At 46.3% G+C, this 16337-nt stretch overlaps 1 protein-coding gene and 1 long non-coding RNA gene across 7 annotated transcripts in view; one reads left to right on the top strand and one right to left on the bottom strand.

The window, feature by feature from the left end:
- HECTD4 (HECT domain E3 ubiquitin protein ligase 4) overlaps window positions 1-16337 on the bottom strand; it is a 211227-nt gene that overhangs the window by 23251 nt on the left and 171639 nt on the right. For all 6 annotated transcript variants that reach the window (XM_005657322.3, XM_005657323.3, XM_013990365.2 and 3 more), the window contains exons 54-60: window positions 14441-14577; window positions 12804-12964; window positions 9053-9234; window positions 7286-7491; window positions 6639-6769; window positions 5912-6117; window positions 3901-4080 (exon numbers count right to left, since the gene is read on the bottom strand). In XM_005657322.3, the coding sequence (XP_005657379.1) occupies window positions 3901-4080; window positions 5912-6117; window positions 6639-6769; window positions 7286-7491; window positions 9053-9234; window positions 12804-12964; window positions 14441-14577 (1203 nt within the window). The remainder of the gene's footprint in view (window positions 1-3900; window positions 4081-5911; window positions 6118-6638; window positions 6770-7285; window positions 7492-9052; window positions 9235-12803; window positions 12965-14440; window positions 14578-16337) is intronic.
- LOC110256658 lies at window positions 12849-14426 on the top strand. Its single transcript, XR_002338513.1, has 3 exons — window positions 12849-12934; window positions 13519-13651; window positions 14041-14426. It is a non-coding gene; the product is annotated as an uncharacterized LOC110256658 (long non-coding RNA).

Raw genomic sequence — 16337 nt, 5'->3', positions numbered from 1 at the left:
GATCCAGTATTGCCACGAGCTGTGGTGTAGGTCACAGATGTGGATTGCAGCTCATGTTACTGTTGCTGTGGGGTAGGCTAGCTAGCAGCTATAGCTCTGATTCAACCCCTGGCCTGGGAACTTCCACATGCCACTGGTGCAGCCCTACAAAGCAAAAACAAACAGACAAATCTCAGAAAAAGAGAGAAAGAACAATGTCCTGAACCACGGGATGCTTACTCTTGGGGTCATACAATCCAATTTTACCAGGGAGCTCAGAAACACACACAGAAAAACTATGCCTTTTAAACTCCTCTTTCAGTCCTGATTTTGTCAACAGGAAAGCCCCATTGTGGGGCAAGAATTTATTTATTTATTTATTTTTATTTTATTTTATTTTTTAGCTTTTTAGGGCTATGGAAGTTTCCAGGCATATGGAAGTTCCCAGGACAGGGGTTGAATCAGAGCTATAGCCACAGCCACAGCAACACCAGATCCGAGCAGCATCTGCAACCTACACCATGGCTCATGGCAATGCCAGATCCAACCTACTAATTGAGGCCAGGGATCAAACCCACAGCCTCATGGATACTAGTCAGATTCATTACTGCTGAGCCACAATGGGAACTCTAAGAGTATTTTTAATAGAGAATAGGCCAGAGACCCAGAGCCTTTGATGAGAAACAGTATTTAGCCAAAATTTCTTAACAGTAACTGCTTATCTTTTTATTTTTAAATTTATGTTATTTTATTTTGGCCATGGTGTGCAGTAGCTTGATGTGGGACCTGTTTCCAGACCAGAGACTGAACCTGGGCCACAGTGGTAAAATGCTGAATCCTAACTGCTAGATCACCAGGGAACTCTCTCATCTTTACTGATTTATTTTTAGGGCCACACCTGTGGCATATGGAAGTTTCTGGGGTGGGGGTACAATCCGAGGTGGTCTACGCCACAGCTTGTGGCAACGCTGGATCCTTAACCTACGGAGGAAGGCCAGGAATCAAATTTGCATCCTCATGGATAGTATATCATTTGGTTCTTATCCTGCTGAGCCACAACAGGAACTCCCTCGTCCTTTTATTTTTATAGTTATCTTCCAGTTATGGCAAAGGACACTAATTTTCCATTGAAAGTAGCAATGTAAAGTTTCCTCTAAAATTAAAGTTTAAAAAAGGAGAAAGGACTTGACTGCCATAAAAATAAATCAGTAAACACTGAAAGGGATGATTCACAGACATGGCAGAAATCACATGAAGGTGGCATGAGAATGACTGAAGTTTAGGAAATACTGTCTAGAACAATGGTGGGCTATGCATTTGTGTCCAGGTCCCCGTCATGCCAGATGCGTGTCTTACATCCACAGTCACATTGTGACCAGGGTCCAAGCAGCCAGGTCTGGCTGACTTACCGAGAATCCAGATTAAGCATAGTTCCTACAAAGGAGGGGACGAGGTTGACCACTCTCAGGGCTGATGCTATTTTCGATCATTCTTTTTTTTTGCTATTTCTTTGGGCCGCTCCTGCGGCATATGGAGGTTCCCAGGCTCGGGGTGGAATTGGAGCTGCAGCCCCCGGCCTTCGCCAGAGCCACAGCAACGCTGGATCCGAGCCGAGTCTGCAACCTACACCACAGCTCATGGCAACGCTGGATCGTTAACCCACTGAGCAAGGGCAGGGACCGAACCCGCAACCTCATGGTTCCTAGTCGGATTCGTTAACCACTGCGCCACGATGGGAACTCCTATTTTCGATCATTCTAATTGGAGATGAACTCATGGCTGTCACGGACATGGGTGCCCATGCAGCCACCCACAGGGGAGAAGTGGCAACAGGGTGGGTCCAGGGCCATGCATTTAAGTGCTCATGTTTCCTTCTCTGGTGCCCTTCCTCTGCCACTGGACATTTACAGAAGAGGAGTCTTCTCCACCCAAACTGCAAATGATGGCCTGTGAACTGAGCCGGCCTCAGACATTTCGTTTCCCACAGACAGTGGTTCCCTGTTCACTCCCTGCCCCTGGTGTGTTTTAAAGAACATGAATTGGTCAACATTTGAAAATTGGGACATTCACATCAATATCTAGATTCACGGCTTTTCTTGTAATAAAAAGTCATAGAATCTGGCAGGACTGGGACCACATTCTTATGAAGCAAATGAGTAGCAGGCTGAGGGGCTGCTTGACAGGGCATGTGCCCTCCAGCTCACTGACGGTCTGATGCCACCTTCTTCTCCAATTTCTCTCAGGTACATCACATGCCTGACCCCTGAGGGCATCAGAGTTTGCAACATGGTTTTCCCTCCAACATTTTATTATGGAAAAATACAATATAGAAAAGGTAAACGCCATCTACAGTAAATATCCATATGCTCACCACCCAGATTCTACCATTAACGTCTTGCTGTGTCTGCTTTACTATGCATCTACCCCTCTATTCAGCCACAGACTCATCTTAGCTTTTTTTTTTTGGGCAAAACACCCATGGTGTGTGGAAGTTCTGGGGCCAGAGACAGAACTTGCACCACAGCAGTGACCTGGGCCACTGCAGCAACAATGCCGGATACCCAACCGGCTGCCCTACAAGGGAGCTCATATGGAAGGTCCCAGGCTAGGGGTTGAATTGGCGCTGTAGCCACCAGCCTACACCATAGCCATAGCAATGCAGGATCTGAGCCACATCTGCGACCTACACCACAGCTTATGGCAACACCAGATACTTAACCCACTGAGCAAGGCCAGGGATTGAACTCTCATCCTCATGGATCCTAGTCAGGTTCGTTAACTGCTGAGCCACGAAGGGAACTCTCATGATCTTAGTTTTTTTTTTTTTTTTTTTTTTTTTTTTGTCTTTTTGCTATTTCTTGGGCCGCTCCCGCGGCATATGGAGGTTCCCAGGCTAGGGGTCCAATCGGAGCTGTAGTCTCTGGCCAACGCCAGAGCCACAGCAACGCTGGATCCGAGCCGCGTCTGCAACCTACACCACAGCTCACGGCAACGCCGGATCGTTAACCCACTGAGCAAGGGCAGGGACCGAACCCGCAACCTCATGGTTCCTAGTCAGATTCGTTAACCACTGCACCACGATGGGAACTCCCTGATCTTAGTTTTTGATTTCAAAATAAGTTGCAGACATTGGTATGTTTTAGGTCAAGCAGACCTATCCTTAACTAAAGTTCAATATTTAGAGAATTTGAGATAATTTACATATGCTAAATTCACAATTCTTAAGTTTACTGTTCCATGAGTTTTGCCAAAAGGCAATCTTTTTTTTTTTCTTTTTTTTCTTTTTTGTCTTTTTGCCTTTTCTAGGGCCACTTCCCGCAGCATATGGAGGTTCCCAGGCTAGGCGTCTAATTGGAGCTACAGTTGCTGCCCTTTGCTACAGCCACAGCAACGCCAGATCCAAGCCACATCTGCCACCCATGCCACAGCTCACGGCAACGCCAGATCCTTAACCCACTGAGCAAGGCCAGGGATCAAACCCGCAACCTCATGGTTCCTAGTCAGATTCGTTAACCACTGCACCACAACGGGAACTCCCAAAACGCAACCTCTCTTTAACCTTTCAGGAGCTGGGAGATCATAATGCTTGACTCTGATGTCGTTCACTTCCATGCCACATTTCACCTTCAAAGTCACAATAATGGCATATAGTTGTGTTCTAAAGTAAAGTATGATAAAATTAATCTTTTCCTGGTTAGCTGCTACCCCTCAAAATAATGGAAATACCCAGCAAATCATGGATTTGGAAGTCTAGGCTACCCTTTTCACGCCTCCCCCAAGCCCACTTCAAATGACAGCACGCTGATGACAGCTATCTTCACTTGGCTACTACGGCTGCCCCTAAGGCCCTCTGGTAAGCGTCTTCCTCTGGCCCCCAGCAGGCTACTCCAGCACCTGATCCTGAGGGAAGGCAGGCCTCACCCAGCAGCTCCACCACTTGCAGGAGGACAGACGTCGGGATGGTGTCAGGCTCATCTTCGGCTCTCCCTTCACCGTCCTCTGACCTCCAGGACAGCAGCTGCTCTGCGAAGGCCATAGCCAGCGGGAACTCCAGAGGCAGAGAGTGTAACACCAGCACAGCTCCGGGAGGAGGAGACACCCCTAAAAGAAGGGCCAGGAAGAGAGCTCATGACTGGCAGCAGCTGATGGAAACAAGCCTATGAAAAAGACCTGCCAGAGGTGCGCAGAGAAACAGGGCCAGAAAGCCTGCCCATTGGTGCTGGCGGTGAGAGGAAACCTAACTCTCCACACTCCAGACAGCAGCTGCAGACACGGGAAGAGCAGAGGATGTCCTCCAAGGAGTCCATTTGTTGGTGTGACAACAGGACAAAGGGCAGAAGCGGGGACAAGGAAGGATAAACATGCCCCCATGAGCTGGCATGGAAATAGTAAGACAGACTTGAAAAGACGCCTCACTGGAACTGTCCCAGCCTGGTAAAGAAAGAACCAGCCCTCTAATGCAGCAGCAATCACATAGGTGCCATCAGCTTATCACAGGTTTACAGAGTGGACCAGCAGGGGGCGCCAGACTTCAGGTTCTACCAGGACCCCAGGGCTGTGTTTCTCCTTTACTGCCTGAACCTGACTGAAGCCGCCCATGGTGAGAGAAGAAAGGCCCTGATCCCCCTCACACCCTGCACTGCACACCAACCCCCTCCACAAGCACTGGTCAGACGTAAGCTGGGTATCCGGGCTCTCTGGCCAAGTTAGGAGGAACTGTGTTGACCGGCCTGAACTCTGGGGTGAATGTTTATTTGGGAAATGACAGGTAAGACAGAGATCCTCTGTGGTTTTTTTGTTTGTTTTTTGTCTTTTTGCCTTTTCTAGGGCCGCTCCCATGGCACATGGAGGTTCCCAGGCTAGGGGTCTAATCGGAGCTGAAGCCGCTGGCCTATGCCACACGGGATCCAAGCCGTGTCTGCAACCTACACCACAGCTCACGGCAACGCCGGATCCTTAACCCACTGAGCAAGGCCAGGGAACGAACCTGCAACCTCATGGTTCCTAGATGGATTCGTTAACCACTGCGCCACGACAGGAACTCCAGAGATCCTCTGTGTTTAGTATAAAGTTTTAAAAACAGTGTAGGCAAAATATGATAAAAAAAATAGGCTAATAAAAGATCATAAAATTTTTTAGCATTGACCAAATCACTTAAGAAATATCCTTTCATTTTATTCCCTAAAGATGCAATGTTTCCAAACTGCGGCTGTGAAGCCAAGGCCCAGTGTTGGCTAATGTTTCAAATACATGCTTATAATTGTAGCAAAGCTGTGTCTGCCTTCCCTGTCCAATACGCCAAAAGCGGGCAGTGGAAGTCTGAGACCATGTTTTTTTTTTTTCTGTGTGTTGACTCAGAAGCAGGGTCAGCTCGCCCCGGTAGAGACAGCAGATAGTCAGCGACAGCTACAGGATCCACAGCGATGGAGCCCTCACCAAGCCCAAAGGTGCAAGGGCTTAACCAAGGATGCCAGGGAGACAAGACCTCCTGGGCTTCCCAGCCAGGCCATCAGGCTTTGTTTACCATTTACTCCAGAAGTGGATGATCACTGAGGCCGCTGCCCCAGGAAGCCACATTACACTCGAGAGAATTCAGTTTTAATGAGAACTTAGGAAGGACAGCTGGGATTATTACAGCTAAATGATGAGACGGCTCTGTGCAGTCAATCTGAATAGTGTGTATCCCAGCACACACTTGTGAAAAGAAATCCCCACTGGAGTTTGAGCAGCATCTGCCAGGCCTCCCCCAGGCAGGAAAGGGGGAACTTTTAATCCACTCTGTCTGAAATCCACAGCCTGAAGCAGTCCTATTCTTTACCCATAGGAGCCTAGAACACAGCAAGGTAGAAAACCCTTTCACTTTTCACAAAGAAGGACAGCAGAGAATGACTTCGAGCTGTGCTGATTACCATGCGCTAATTCAGAAACTTACCCAGTTTGATGTGGACTTTGTCTGTGGAGAGGATCACAGAAGGGTATTGGTTGGTGGTAGGCGGTGGCGTGAGCCCCGTGTTGGCCGGAGACGCATCCCGTGGGTAACAGACGGCTTCAATGAGGTTTAGCTGGCCATTTCGCTTCACTTTGTGGCCCAGCCCGTACACGAGCACCCGCGCCCACGGAGCCTTGTATAACGAGGAACTGAGGAAGAGGGGAGAGTGTGAGATGAGTGCAAGCACATCAACAGATACTTTGTTGTGAGAAGGGGGCTGAGTGAGAACCGGGCATGCATAAGTCACCTCCGCCACTCTTTATAAAGACTACAGAAAGAATTGTAAATCTTTTGTTTTGTCTTTTTTAGGGCCGCACCTGATGCATATGGAGGTTCCAAGGCTAGGGGTCTAATCAGAGCTGTAGCCACTGGCCTATGCCAGAGCAACGCAGGGATCCAAGCCGAATCTGCAACCTACACCACAGCTCACGGCAATGCCGGATCCCTAACCACTGAGCAAGGCCAGGGATCAAACTTGCAACCTCATGGTTCCTAGTCGGATTCGTTAACCACTGAGCTACGACAGGAACTCCAGGAATTGTAAATCATTTTTGAATATAGTATGCACTGAAGAATAAAAGCAATGCAGTTTTTTTCCTTTATAAATTTCACCAGAATCTGTTTCACTTTTCTCTCTCTGTCACCATCTTCCAGAACATGGGCAACTTACTCTTTGCGGAATCCAGACTGACTTTCTTTGCAAGATACCACAACGAAAGCCGCCCCGGGAAAATTAACATCCATGTTGACTTTGGACTCAGAAATTGGGAACTCTTCGGAGGGGAACTGCTCTGGTGCTGTCTGCAGAGACATTTAACAAGGAAAGCCACAGGTCAAACAGAAGACAGCATTTCATTTTCCCATCTATCAGGGAAAGGAGAGCCGATGCACACAGTGTAACAGGAGCAGGAGGACAAACAAGCCTTGGAAGTAAGGGACACCATGGATGGCACAAAGAAGGAGAGCTGGGAAGAAAAGGACATGGTGGCTGGATGGGGGCTTGGGGAAGCAAGTGTCATATTTTTTCCTTTTTTTTTTTTTTTTTAAGGGCTGCACCTGTGGCATATGGAGGTTCCCAGGCTAGGAGTTGAATTGGAGCTGTACCCTGCTGACCTACACCACAGCTCACAGCAATGCCAGATCCTTAACCCACTGAGCAAGGCCAGGAATCAGACTTGCGTCCTCATGGATACAGTCAAATTTATTTTTGCTGAGCCACCACGGGAACTCCGCAAGTGTCATTTTCAACCACCCAATAAGATATCCAATTAACATCTGAAACCCCACTTCAGGGACACCAGAGCTTTGGACTTTTACCTGCAGGAAAGAGCAGATCTGTTTTGTCAGCTCCAAAAGGCTCTCCTCACCCTGGTGCAGGGTCCGTGTGATGGCCACATTGAGCCACTCTCTCACTGTCTGGGAGCTGCCCTGGTAGAAGAGGTCTGTGGCTGAGCAGTTCTGGGAATGGATGCAGTGCTGCAGGGACTGTGCCAGGAGGATGGAGCTGGAGCTGATGGTGCCGTCTGGGGACAAGAAAGAAAACACCAGCTGACAAGAACCGCAGCAGCCGAAGGCTGTGAGCTTCTAAGGAACAAGGAGCACCTGTCCAGAGAACCTGGCTGAGTGAGCTCAGACATAGGTCTTGTATAACAGACATTACCAATCAGATCCTGTGGGGGAGGAGTCAGAAATTCAGTGGTCTTTAAATTTTTGCTTTTGTTGGCCATGCCCACAGCATGTGGAAGTGCCCAGGCCAGGCACTGAACCAGTGCCACAGCAGTGACCTGAGCCGCTTCAGTGACCATTCTGGATCCTTAATCTGCTGAGAGGAAAGATAACTCCAATTTTTGCTTTCTTTTTCTTTTTTTCATTTTTGGCTACCCTGTGGCAGGTGGTACCAGAAATCAGATTCAAGCCACAGTCATGACATAAGCCGCAGCTGTGGAAATGCTGGATCCTTAACCTACTGTGCCAGGCAGGGACTGAACCTGTATCCCAACATTCCTAAGATGCCGCCAACCCCATTGCACCACAGTGGGGGTTCCAATTTTTACTTTAAGCTACAAAACCATTTTCTAAAATAAAAACTTGAGGTCCATCTATTAAGCTCCAAAAGGCTCTCCTTTTGGAGCTTAATAGATGGTAGAAGTGGAGCTGCTTGGATTCAGGGGTTCCCAGAGCCTGACCTATTGCCTGCCCTGGCCCACCCTGAGCTGCACCAAAGAACCACTAGGGCAGCTCAGAGTGGAATTCATAAAGCAAGCGCTAATCACTGTGGCAAAATTCCTTCTGCAAAACTTTTAAATCTTTCCCGGGTCTGTTTTGGAGTCTCTAAGGTCTTGGATAGGCCAGTGGAAATGTAGTTCAGACAGGCACCGACTGGGACTCCAAGGCTGTCAGATGCCCTCCAGGCTCACAGTGCTGCCTGTCCTCTCATTACCTGCTCTCATTTTAGCTGCTGGGAGGTCAAGGGAAGCAGGCTGGAGGCTGAGGTGCCAGAAGAAGACAGAGGGGCCCCTCAGTCTTTGACTGGGCTGAGGGCACATTCATCAGTTGGCATTCACCAGGGGAGCAAACACACAGCATCAGCCCACACCCCAATGGCCCCAAATGGAGTAGATGCACACAGTATGGCCCATTAGAACAACTCTGCTTGAGGTCACAATGAATCAATTAGGTCTGCTTTGCAGGAGTTTGATGGCAGGAACATCTTCCTTTCTTCAAAGATGTCAAATAGAATGTCTGTGACAACAGTACAGTGACTAGATTTCATACGTAATACTTCATTTTCCTTGATCCATGATTAGTTTGGGAATCTCAATAAATGCTTAATAAGTTAATGGCGAAATATGTCGTGCACCATACTTAGCTGTTTCAAAGCATGAGAAAGTACTGCCAAGATGGTGGCCAACTCGTGCGGCTTATGCATATTAAATCTAAAGATCCCATGCTGGGACTTCACCACCCACTCACGTGGAGAATGAGGACACTAAGCACAACTCCTGCCTGGCACCCGGCTCATTCTCCAGGCTCTTCCACCCTGGAGCTGATTTCTGCAGTGACAGCAGCAATGCCAAGGTTTACCTGGGAGGGGAGGAGCGAGGAGCTGATTGGACAGCAGCTGCAGGTGCTCCAGGGTAATGTCCCGGATGGCAGGGATGTGGAAGAGGCGGGTAAACAGGTGAGGCAGCTTGGGGGCGAAGATGTTGAGCAGGGCCATGCGGCAGTACAGCCTGGCCAGCGCGGCCTCGCATCGCAGCAGCTCCCTACAAGGAAAGGGGTGGGGGGGCACTGAGCGTCAACACTCCGACCCCATGCTGGGCCGGGCCGTGCGCTGCTCAAGGGGAAGGACCACATCTCAGCCTTCTCTGGCCTCAAGTTCTGTGCTCCATGTTAGCTACTTGTGTTTTGTTTTGTTTTTTTTGTTTTGTTTTTTGTTGTTTTTTTTTTGTCTTTTTGCTATTTCTTTGGGCCGCTCCTGCGGCATATGGAGTTCCCAGGCTAGGGGTGGAATCGGAGCTGCAGCCCCCGGCCTATGCCAGAGCCACAGCAACGCGGGATCCAAGCCGCATCTGCAACCTACACTACAGTTCACGGCAACGCCTGATCGTTAACACACTGAGCAAGAGCAGGGACTGAACCCGCAACCTCATGGTTCCTAGTCGAATTCGTTAACCACTGCGCCACGACGGGAACTCCAGCTACTTGTGTTTTAAACAGAAAGCCATATTTAGTTATGTTCGCTTTTTTTCCCAACTCAAAAATTAATGTGGAAAAAAAAGTGAAAATATATGTCCACATTAAAAAAAACTCATACATATGTGTTCACAAGAGCATTATTCACAGCAGCCAAAAGTGGAAATAACGCAAATGTCCATCAAGTGAAGAATGGTAAAAAAAAATTCTCCTGGTATTAAGCACTGAATCGAAAAGACAAGTTAGAAGCAGCCTTTTGTTTCTCTAGAGTCTAGGCCTAAAACCTACTTGGAGCCAACAAGGAACTCTTGATACCGCCTACTGAATTAAGGGCAATACTGGTCTACCATAATTCAGATTTAGATGAAAAGGCAATTAAAGAAATACCAGCCCAGCAGCTAACACCTGATGAGTTCCCATAGCTACACAGTGAAGATAAATAGCTAAAGATGCTACATGTTGGGTGGTTTCTTTCTCGTCTCCACCAGTTTGTAATATTCCTGTACAGAACTGAAGACAAACCAACTCTACCTGCTTTGTCCCTTCTCAGGGACCTGTCTGTCGACTGCACTGGCACAGCTCACAAGCACCAGGGCAGCAGAACACATGAGGTCTGACCATGAAAGCCAAAAGCCCTGCAGACTCCCTTCAGCTCACTTTCAGACTGCAGAGGCCAAAGCTGCCAGGATGAAGCAGGAGTGAGATTATTTTCAGTTGACCCTGCAAGACTTTTTTTGGTCTTTTTGCCATTTCTTGGGCTGCTCCTGCAGCACATGGAGGTTCCCAGGCTAGAGGTTGAATTGGAGCTGTAGCCACCGTACACCACAGCTCACGGTAACACTGGATCCTTAACCCACTAAGCAAGGCCAGGGATCGAACCTGCAACCTCATGGTTCTTAGTCAGATTCGTTAATCACTGAGCCACGATGGGAACTCTGACCCTGCAAGACTTTTAATGCCTCTGAAGTCTTTGCTGATGAGACCCACACCTCCTCATTTTCCAAAGTCCTCTCTCAAACCTACCTGAGTGCTGGAGTTCCTGTTGTGGCTCAGTGGTTAATGAATCTGACCAGGAACCATGAGGTTGCAGGTTCGATCCCCGGCCTTGCTCAGTGGGTTAAAGATCCGGCGTTGCCGTGAGCTGTGGTGTAGGTCACAGATAGGGCTCGCATCCCACATTGCTGTGGCTGTGGTGTAGGCCGGTGGCTACAGCTCTGATTAGACCCGTAACCTGGGAACCTCCATATGCCGCGGGTATGGCCCTAGAAAAGACAAAAAAAAAAAAAACAAACCAAAAAAACCAAAGCCTAGCTGAGTGCTGTAGGTAGAGCACACCGAAATTCCATCACTTTTTCAAGTCTATGGCATGTTTCATATTTATCTCAATACTAAGATCACTGTATTAATACTGATCATAAATGTCCTACCATCTGTAGCCTTATTATAACCCTACAAAGGACTTTCTTGCCTTTTCTCTAAAGTGATAGTCAATAGGTTTCATCTATCAGAGAAATTTATTAAAATTTGACATATTAAATGAAATTCTAAAAACTTTTAATAGTACCATATTGATACAAAGCATATATGTTTGGAGATCTTTTTCAACACCTATTTCGAGTCTACAGTGGGAGCCAGGCCCCAGATTAAGCACTGGGGGCCCTAGCAACAAATCAGACAAGGCCTCTGCTTTTAGGAAGCTTACATTCTAGAAGGCGGAAACAAATAATAAACCAGTTTTAAAAAAGTAAAATATCCGGTTCTAGAAGGAAAGTAACATACACTCTTATGACAATGTGCTTACTTTTTTTCATTTTTTATTTTTTGTCTTCTTAGGGCCACACCCATGGCATATGGAGGTTCCCAGGCTAGGGGTTGAATCGGAGCTGTAGCCACTGGCCTATGCCACAGCCACAGCCATGCCAGATCCGAGCCACGTCTGCGACCTATACCACAGCTCATGGCAACACCATCCACTGAGTGAGGCCAGGGATCAAACCTGCATCCTCATGGATACTAGTCAGATTCATTTCCACTGAGTCATGACAGGAACTCTGACAATGTGCTTACTTTAGATGGAAGGGTTAAGGCCTTTTTGGAAAGGTGACATATTTGACATCTGAGTGACAAGGATGAGACAGCCATGCAAAGTTCTGGGAAAAGCATTCGGGCAGAGGGAATAGCACATGCAGAGTCACCGAGAAGGAAACAAGCTTGGTGTGTGAAGAAACTGCAGAGAGAGAGTGTGCTGGAGAAGCAGACAGACTCTGCTGGGAGGGAGGGTTCTGTGAGCCAGGTTAAGGGTTTGAATTCCCCTCCATGGAAAATGGGATGCCATGGCAAGGTTTGAATTAGAGGAGAGATGAATGTTTTGATTTGTGTTTCTAAGTAGGGATGTATTTTGGAGGAAGAGTCAACAGGACTGGCTGATTGGTTATGTGAGGCAAGGGGACAAAGGCTAACTCGTGGTGCCTCTTCACAGATGTGGAAAGACCAGTGGAGGAGGAGGACCAGATTCCACCTCGCACGCTACATTTGCAGTGCCAACTGGATTAGCCGTGAGTAAAGGGTCAAAAAACCAGGGCCTCGTCCACAAAAGATTGACTTTGGTTGACTTATTTCCAGCTCTATTCTGAAAACCTGGCAAAAGCAGAATCTCAGCAATGTTACCAGGCACACTGCTTATGGTCAAAATGACCCTCAGCTGGCCAGCGGTATCTGGACCAGGAGGACTGAGAGAAGAGCGTTCTTGGTGGGAAGCTTTGGGGCTTTCCAGAGTATAGTGATGCTTGCTAACTGGGCATGCCTCTTGCTGAAATCCCTAGAAGCAACACCTGCAGAGTTATTACACAAGATTCTGGCTTCTATTTGGAACATGGGGCTGCTCAGCCCCCACGTGAACACCATGGGAAGTCTATCCCTCGTATCAGGGTTGTCACTGGGTAGGCGGGGCAGGGGGTGGGGTTGGGTCAGGAGACAGCTCTTGAACTTCTGTATGGATGACTATGACTCTTGCTGAAGGCAGAGGCATGACACTCTCTTGGCTTTGAAAGAAAAGTCTTGTCAGCTATGAATAGCACATGTGGTAAAAAAATAGTCGGTAGATTTCTGTGACCTGCTGGAAAGAAGGGCTCGATTTTACCTGTGAATTTGAAGGTTGGTATTGTCCAAAGTGACCAGCCCATTGGTGGCAGTCCTTCGGTAGCCTGCTGGGGGCCTTTCCAACATATCAATAGGATACCAGTATCGGACCAGCACGCCTTCACTTCGGAGGTATGTTTCTACCTGCACCAATTCATTTACCTACAATAGGAAAAGGAAATGTCTATTTGAGCACTGACATTTTTTCCTAAGTTTTAAAATATACATGTAATAGAAGACCAAACTTTTATAGCAGTTAATGCTAGTTCCATGTCACTAATTGAGTCTAAAAGTTCAAAGACATCTGATTAGTATTGATAGTGTGTTAAGTTTTTTCATACTGCTTGGCAAATTTTAATTGGTACAATAAATTGTTGAACTTAAATGTAATCATGCATTAGAAATTTAAAGAGAATAGTGTCATATTTCAGTTAATAGTTCAACACACATTCTTGCCAGGTAAAATTTATGTTCATTGCATTTTTTAAGTTAAAAATTTTATAAAAGAAGGTAATCTGTCTGATAGCTTTATTTTACTGCTAGGGAAATTAAAGTAAGCTCATGCATACACATTCTGGAGTCAAAGAGCAATGTAATTTTTATGTAGAGATTATTAAACCAAAAGGAATCAAACTACTTGAGAAATTACTACTTTAACCAAATTTGTTTTTCTAATTTTATTTTCACACATTTCCACCCCTGAAAAAAATACTCAGTTACCTACTTTCTGACAACCAGAATCAGAAGTTTTCATCAGAAGGCAGTGGAAGAGTAACAGCATTACTGATAGAATTTTCTACTTGAAAGTTCACCTTAGTAAACCATCAGCCAATAGCCTCTCTTAAAAAGGTAATGATTTAAATTACATTCTGGTAAAATGTCATCAGTTGAAGACAAAAACCTTTCAATTTCAAAGCATTAGTGATATCTAACATTATCTGTATCCATAGATTGATACCAAAGCTTATCTATATGGTGATAGAACTTTATCAGAGACTTTTAGGCTTGATCTGTATATTATTTCATCAGTTTTTCCTGCATGGGAAACATAAATGCAAGCATGGGCATGTAACCTAAGGATCACGTGGTCACAGCCTTCAAAGTCTGTTTTCAAGAGAAAACTTCGGCTTGGCCCTTACTTTCTTCAGCTCCTTCTCCCCTGCTATCCACCCCCAAGAGAGAGTTTTGCAAAGCCAAGAAGAAAATGACTGATCTAGTTTGATACACTCATTTTACAGATGGGGAAATCGAGGCTTCGAGAACCAGTAAGATGATGTGATCAAAGTCACAAAACAATTTCTTTGTGTCTCTGTAACAATCGTGACAATGACAGATCCTTCACTCCTTGAGGACAACAGGAGAATATTTCCCTGGGAACCTGAGTACATATAATGTAAGGGCAAGTCTGAACATGGCTGATGGAAAATAATGACAGCAGCAGCATGGTCTGGAGGAGGTGACGGCATCGAGAGTTAGCTTATATTCTACCCCCAGCCCTCATCTAGACCCATCAGAAAAACTCAGGCAAGTCATCTGGCATGACAGCATTCAGAGTAAATGACCTATACAATCACTTTTTAAGGTACTTGGTGTCTGGGCATCAAAGTCTCAGTGTGTATTAAAAGGCTGTTCACTCACTGAATCAACATCTAAGACAACTCCATGAAGCCCAAAGGTTTTCAGCATCCCTCGGATTGCAAATTTTGGCAGCGCAGTTCCAACAGTACTGCTGGCTACGTTATTGCTGTCTGGAGAGCGTGTTACTACCGTGAGACCTGAGGAGGGAAGAGGGAGAAGTTGTTTCAGGAGCAAGTACGATTATCATCTTGGGAACCTATATTTTAGGGTCTAAAATAGCTCTATGACATTTACCAAACTCCCTCAGTTTAGTTATAACCCAAAAGGAACACAGCTCAGTCTGGAAGATAATAAAACAAAATGTTGTAAGAACTCTGACAATTCAACAATGAAAAGACAAGCCAATTAAAAAATGGGCAGAGGAGTTCCCATTGTGGCTCAGTGGTAACATACCCGACTAGTATCCATGAGGATATGGGTTTGATCCCTGGCCTCGCTCAGTGGGTTAAGTATCCGGCACTGCTCTGAGCTGTGGCATAGGTTGCAGATGCAGCCTGGATCCCCCATTGCTGTGGCTGTGGTGTAAGCCAGCAGCTGCAGCTCCAATTTGACCCCTAGCCTGGGGACTTCCAAATGCTGCACATGTGGCCCCTAAAAAGCCAAAAAAAAAAGGGCAGAAAATTTGAATAAATATTTTTTTCAAAGAGAAAAGAAAACACATGAAAAGATGTTTACCAACATTAATCATTAGAGAGGCCTTCCCATTGTGGCACAGCAGAAACGAATCCGACTAGTAAGCATGAGGTTGCAGGTTCGATCCCTGGCCTCCCTCAGTGGGTTAAGGATCTGGCATTGCCGTGAGCTATGGTCTAAGTCACAGACACAGCTTGGATCTGATGTTGCTGTGGCTGTGGTGTAGGCCAGCGGCTACATCTCTGATTCAACCTCCAGCCTGGGAATTTCCATATGCTATGGATGTGGCCCTAAAAAGCAAAAAAAAAAAAAAAATCATTAGAGAAATGCAAGTCAAAGCCACAATGAGATACTGCCTCACACCCATTAGGATGGTTGCAATTAAAAGACAAACAATAATAAGTGTTGGACAGGATACAGAGAAATTGGAAACTTCATACATGCTGGTGGGAATGTAAAATGATGTAATCCCTTTGGAAATGAATCTGGCAGTTCCTCAAAAAGTTAAAGTTATCATATGCATACTGTCATCAGCAGTTCTATTCCTACATAGATACCCAAGAGAAATGAAAACATGTCTACACAAAAATGTTCATAGCAACATTATTCACAATGGCTAAAAGGTAGAAACAACCCAAGCGCCATCAACTGATGAATGCATAAACGAAATGGGGTATTAGCCATACAATGGAATACTATTTTGCTATAAAAGGAAAGTACCAACATAAGCTACCTAAAGATGAATCTTGAAAAATTATGTTGTATGAAAAAGGTCAGACTCAAAAGGCCAAATGTTTGTTGTATGGTTCCATCAACATGAAACGCCCAGACTAGGCAAATCTATAGAGGCAGAAGGTAGATTTATGGTTGCCAGGAGCTGGTGGAAAGGAGGAATGGGGAGTGGTGAGGGTACAGGATTATTCTTTTATTTGTTAGGGCCATACCCACGACATATGGAGGTTCCCAGGCTAGGGGTCTAATTGGAGCTGTAGCCACCGGCCTACACCAGAGCCACAGTAACGTGGGATGTGAGCCACGTCTGCAACCTACACCACAGCTCATGGCAAAGCTGGATCCTGAACCCACTGAGCAAGGCCATGGATCGAACCCGCATCCTCATGGATGCTAGTCAGGTTCGTTAATGGCTGAGCCACAACAATAACTCCTACAGGATTCCTTTTGAGGGGATAAAAATGTTCTGGAATTAGAGGCACAGATTTGGTGGCCTTGTACAACTTTGTGTGTATACTAAAAACTGCTGATA

This window comes from Sus scrofa, chromosome 14, assembly GCF_000003025.6.
Source record: "Sus scrofa isolate TJ Tabasco breed Duroc chromosome 14, Sscrofa11.1, whole genome shotgun sequence".
Classification (NCBI taxonomy): domain Eukaryota; kingdom Metazoa; phylum Chordata; class Mammalia; order Artiodactyla; family Suidae; genus Sus; species Sus scrofa.
This window is presented reverse-complemented; position numbering and strand designations above follow the sequence as displayed.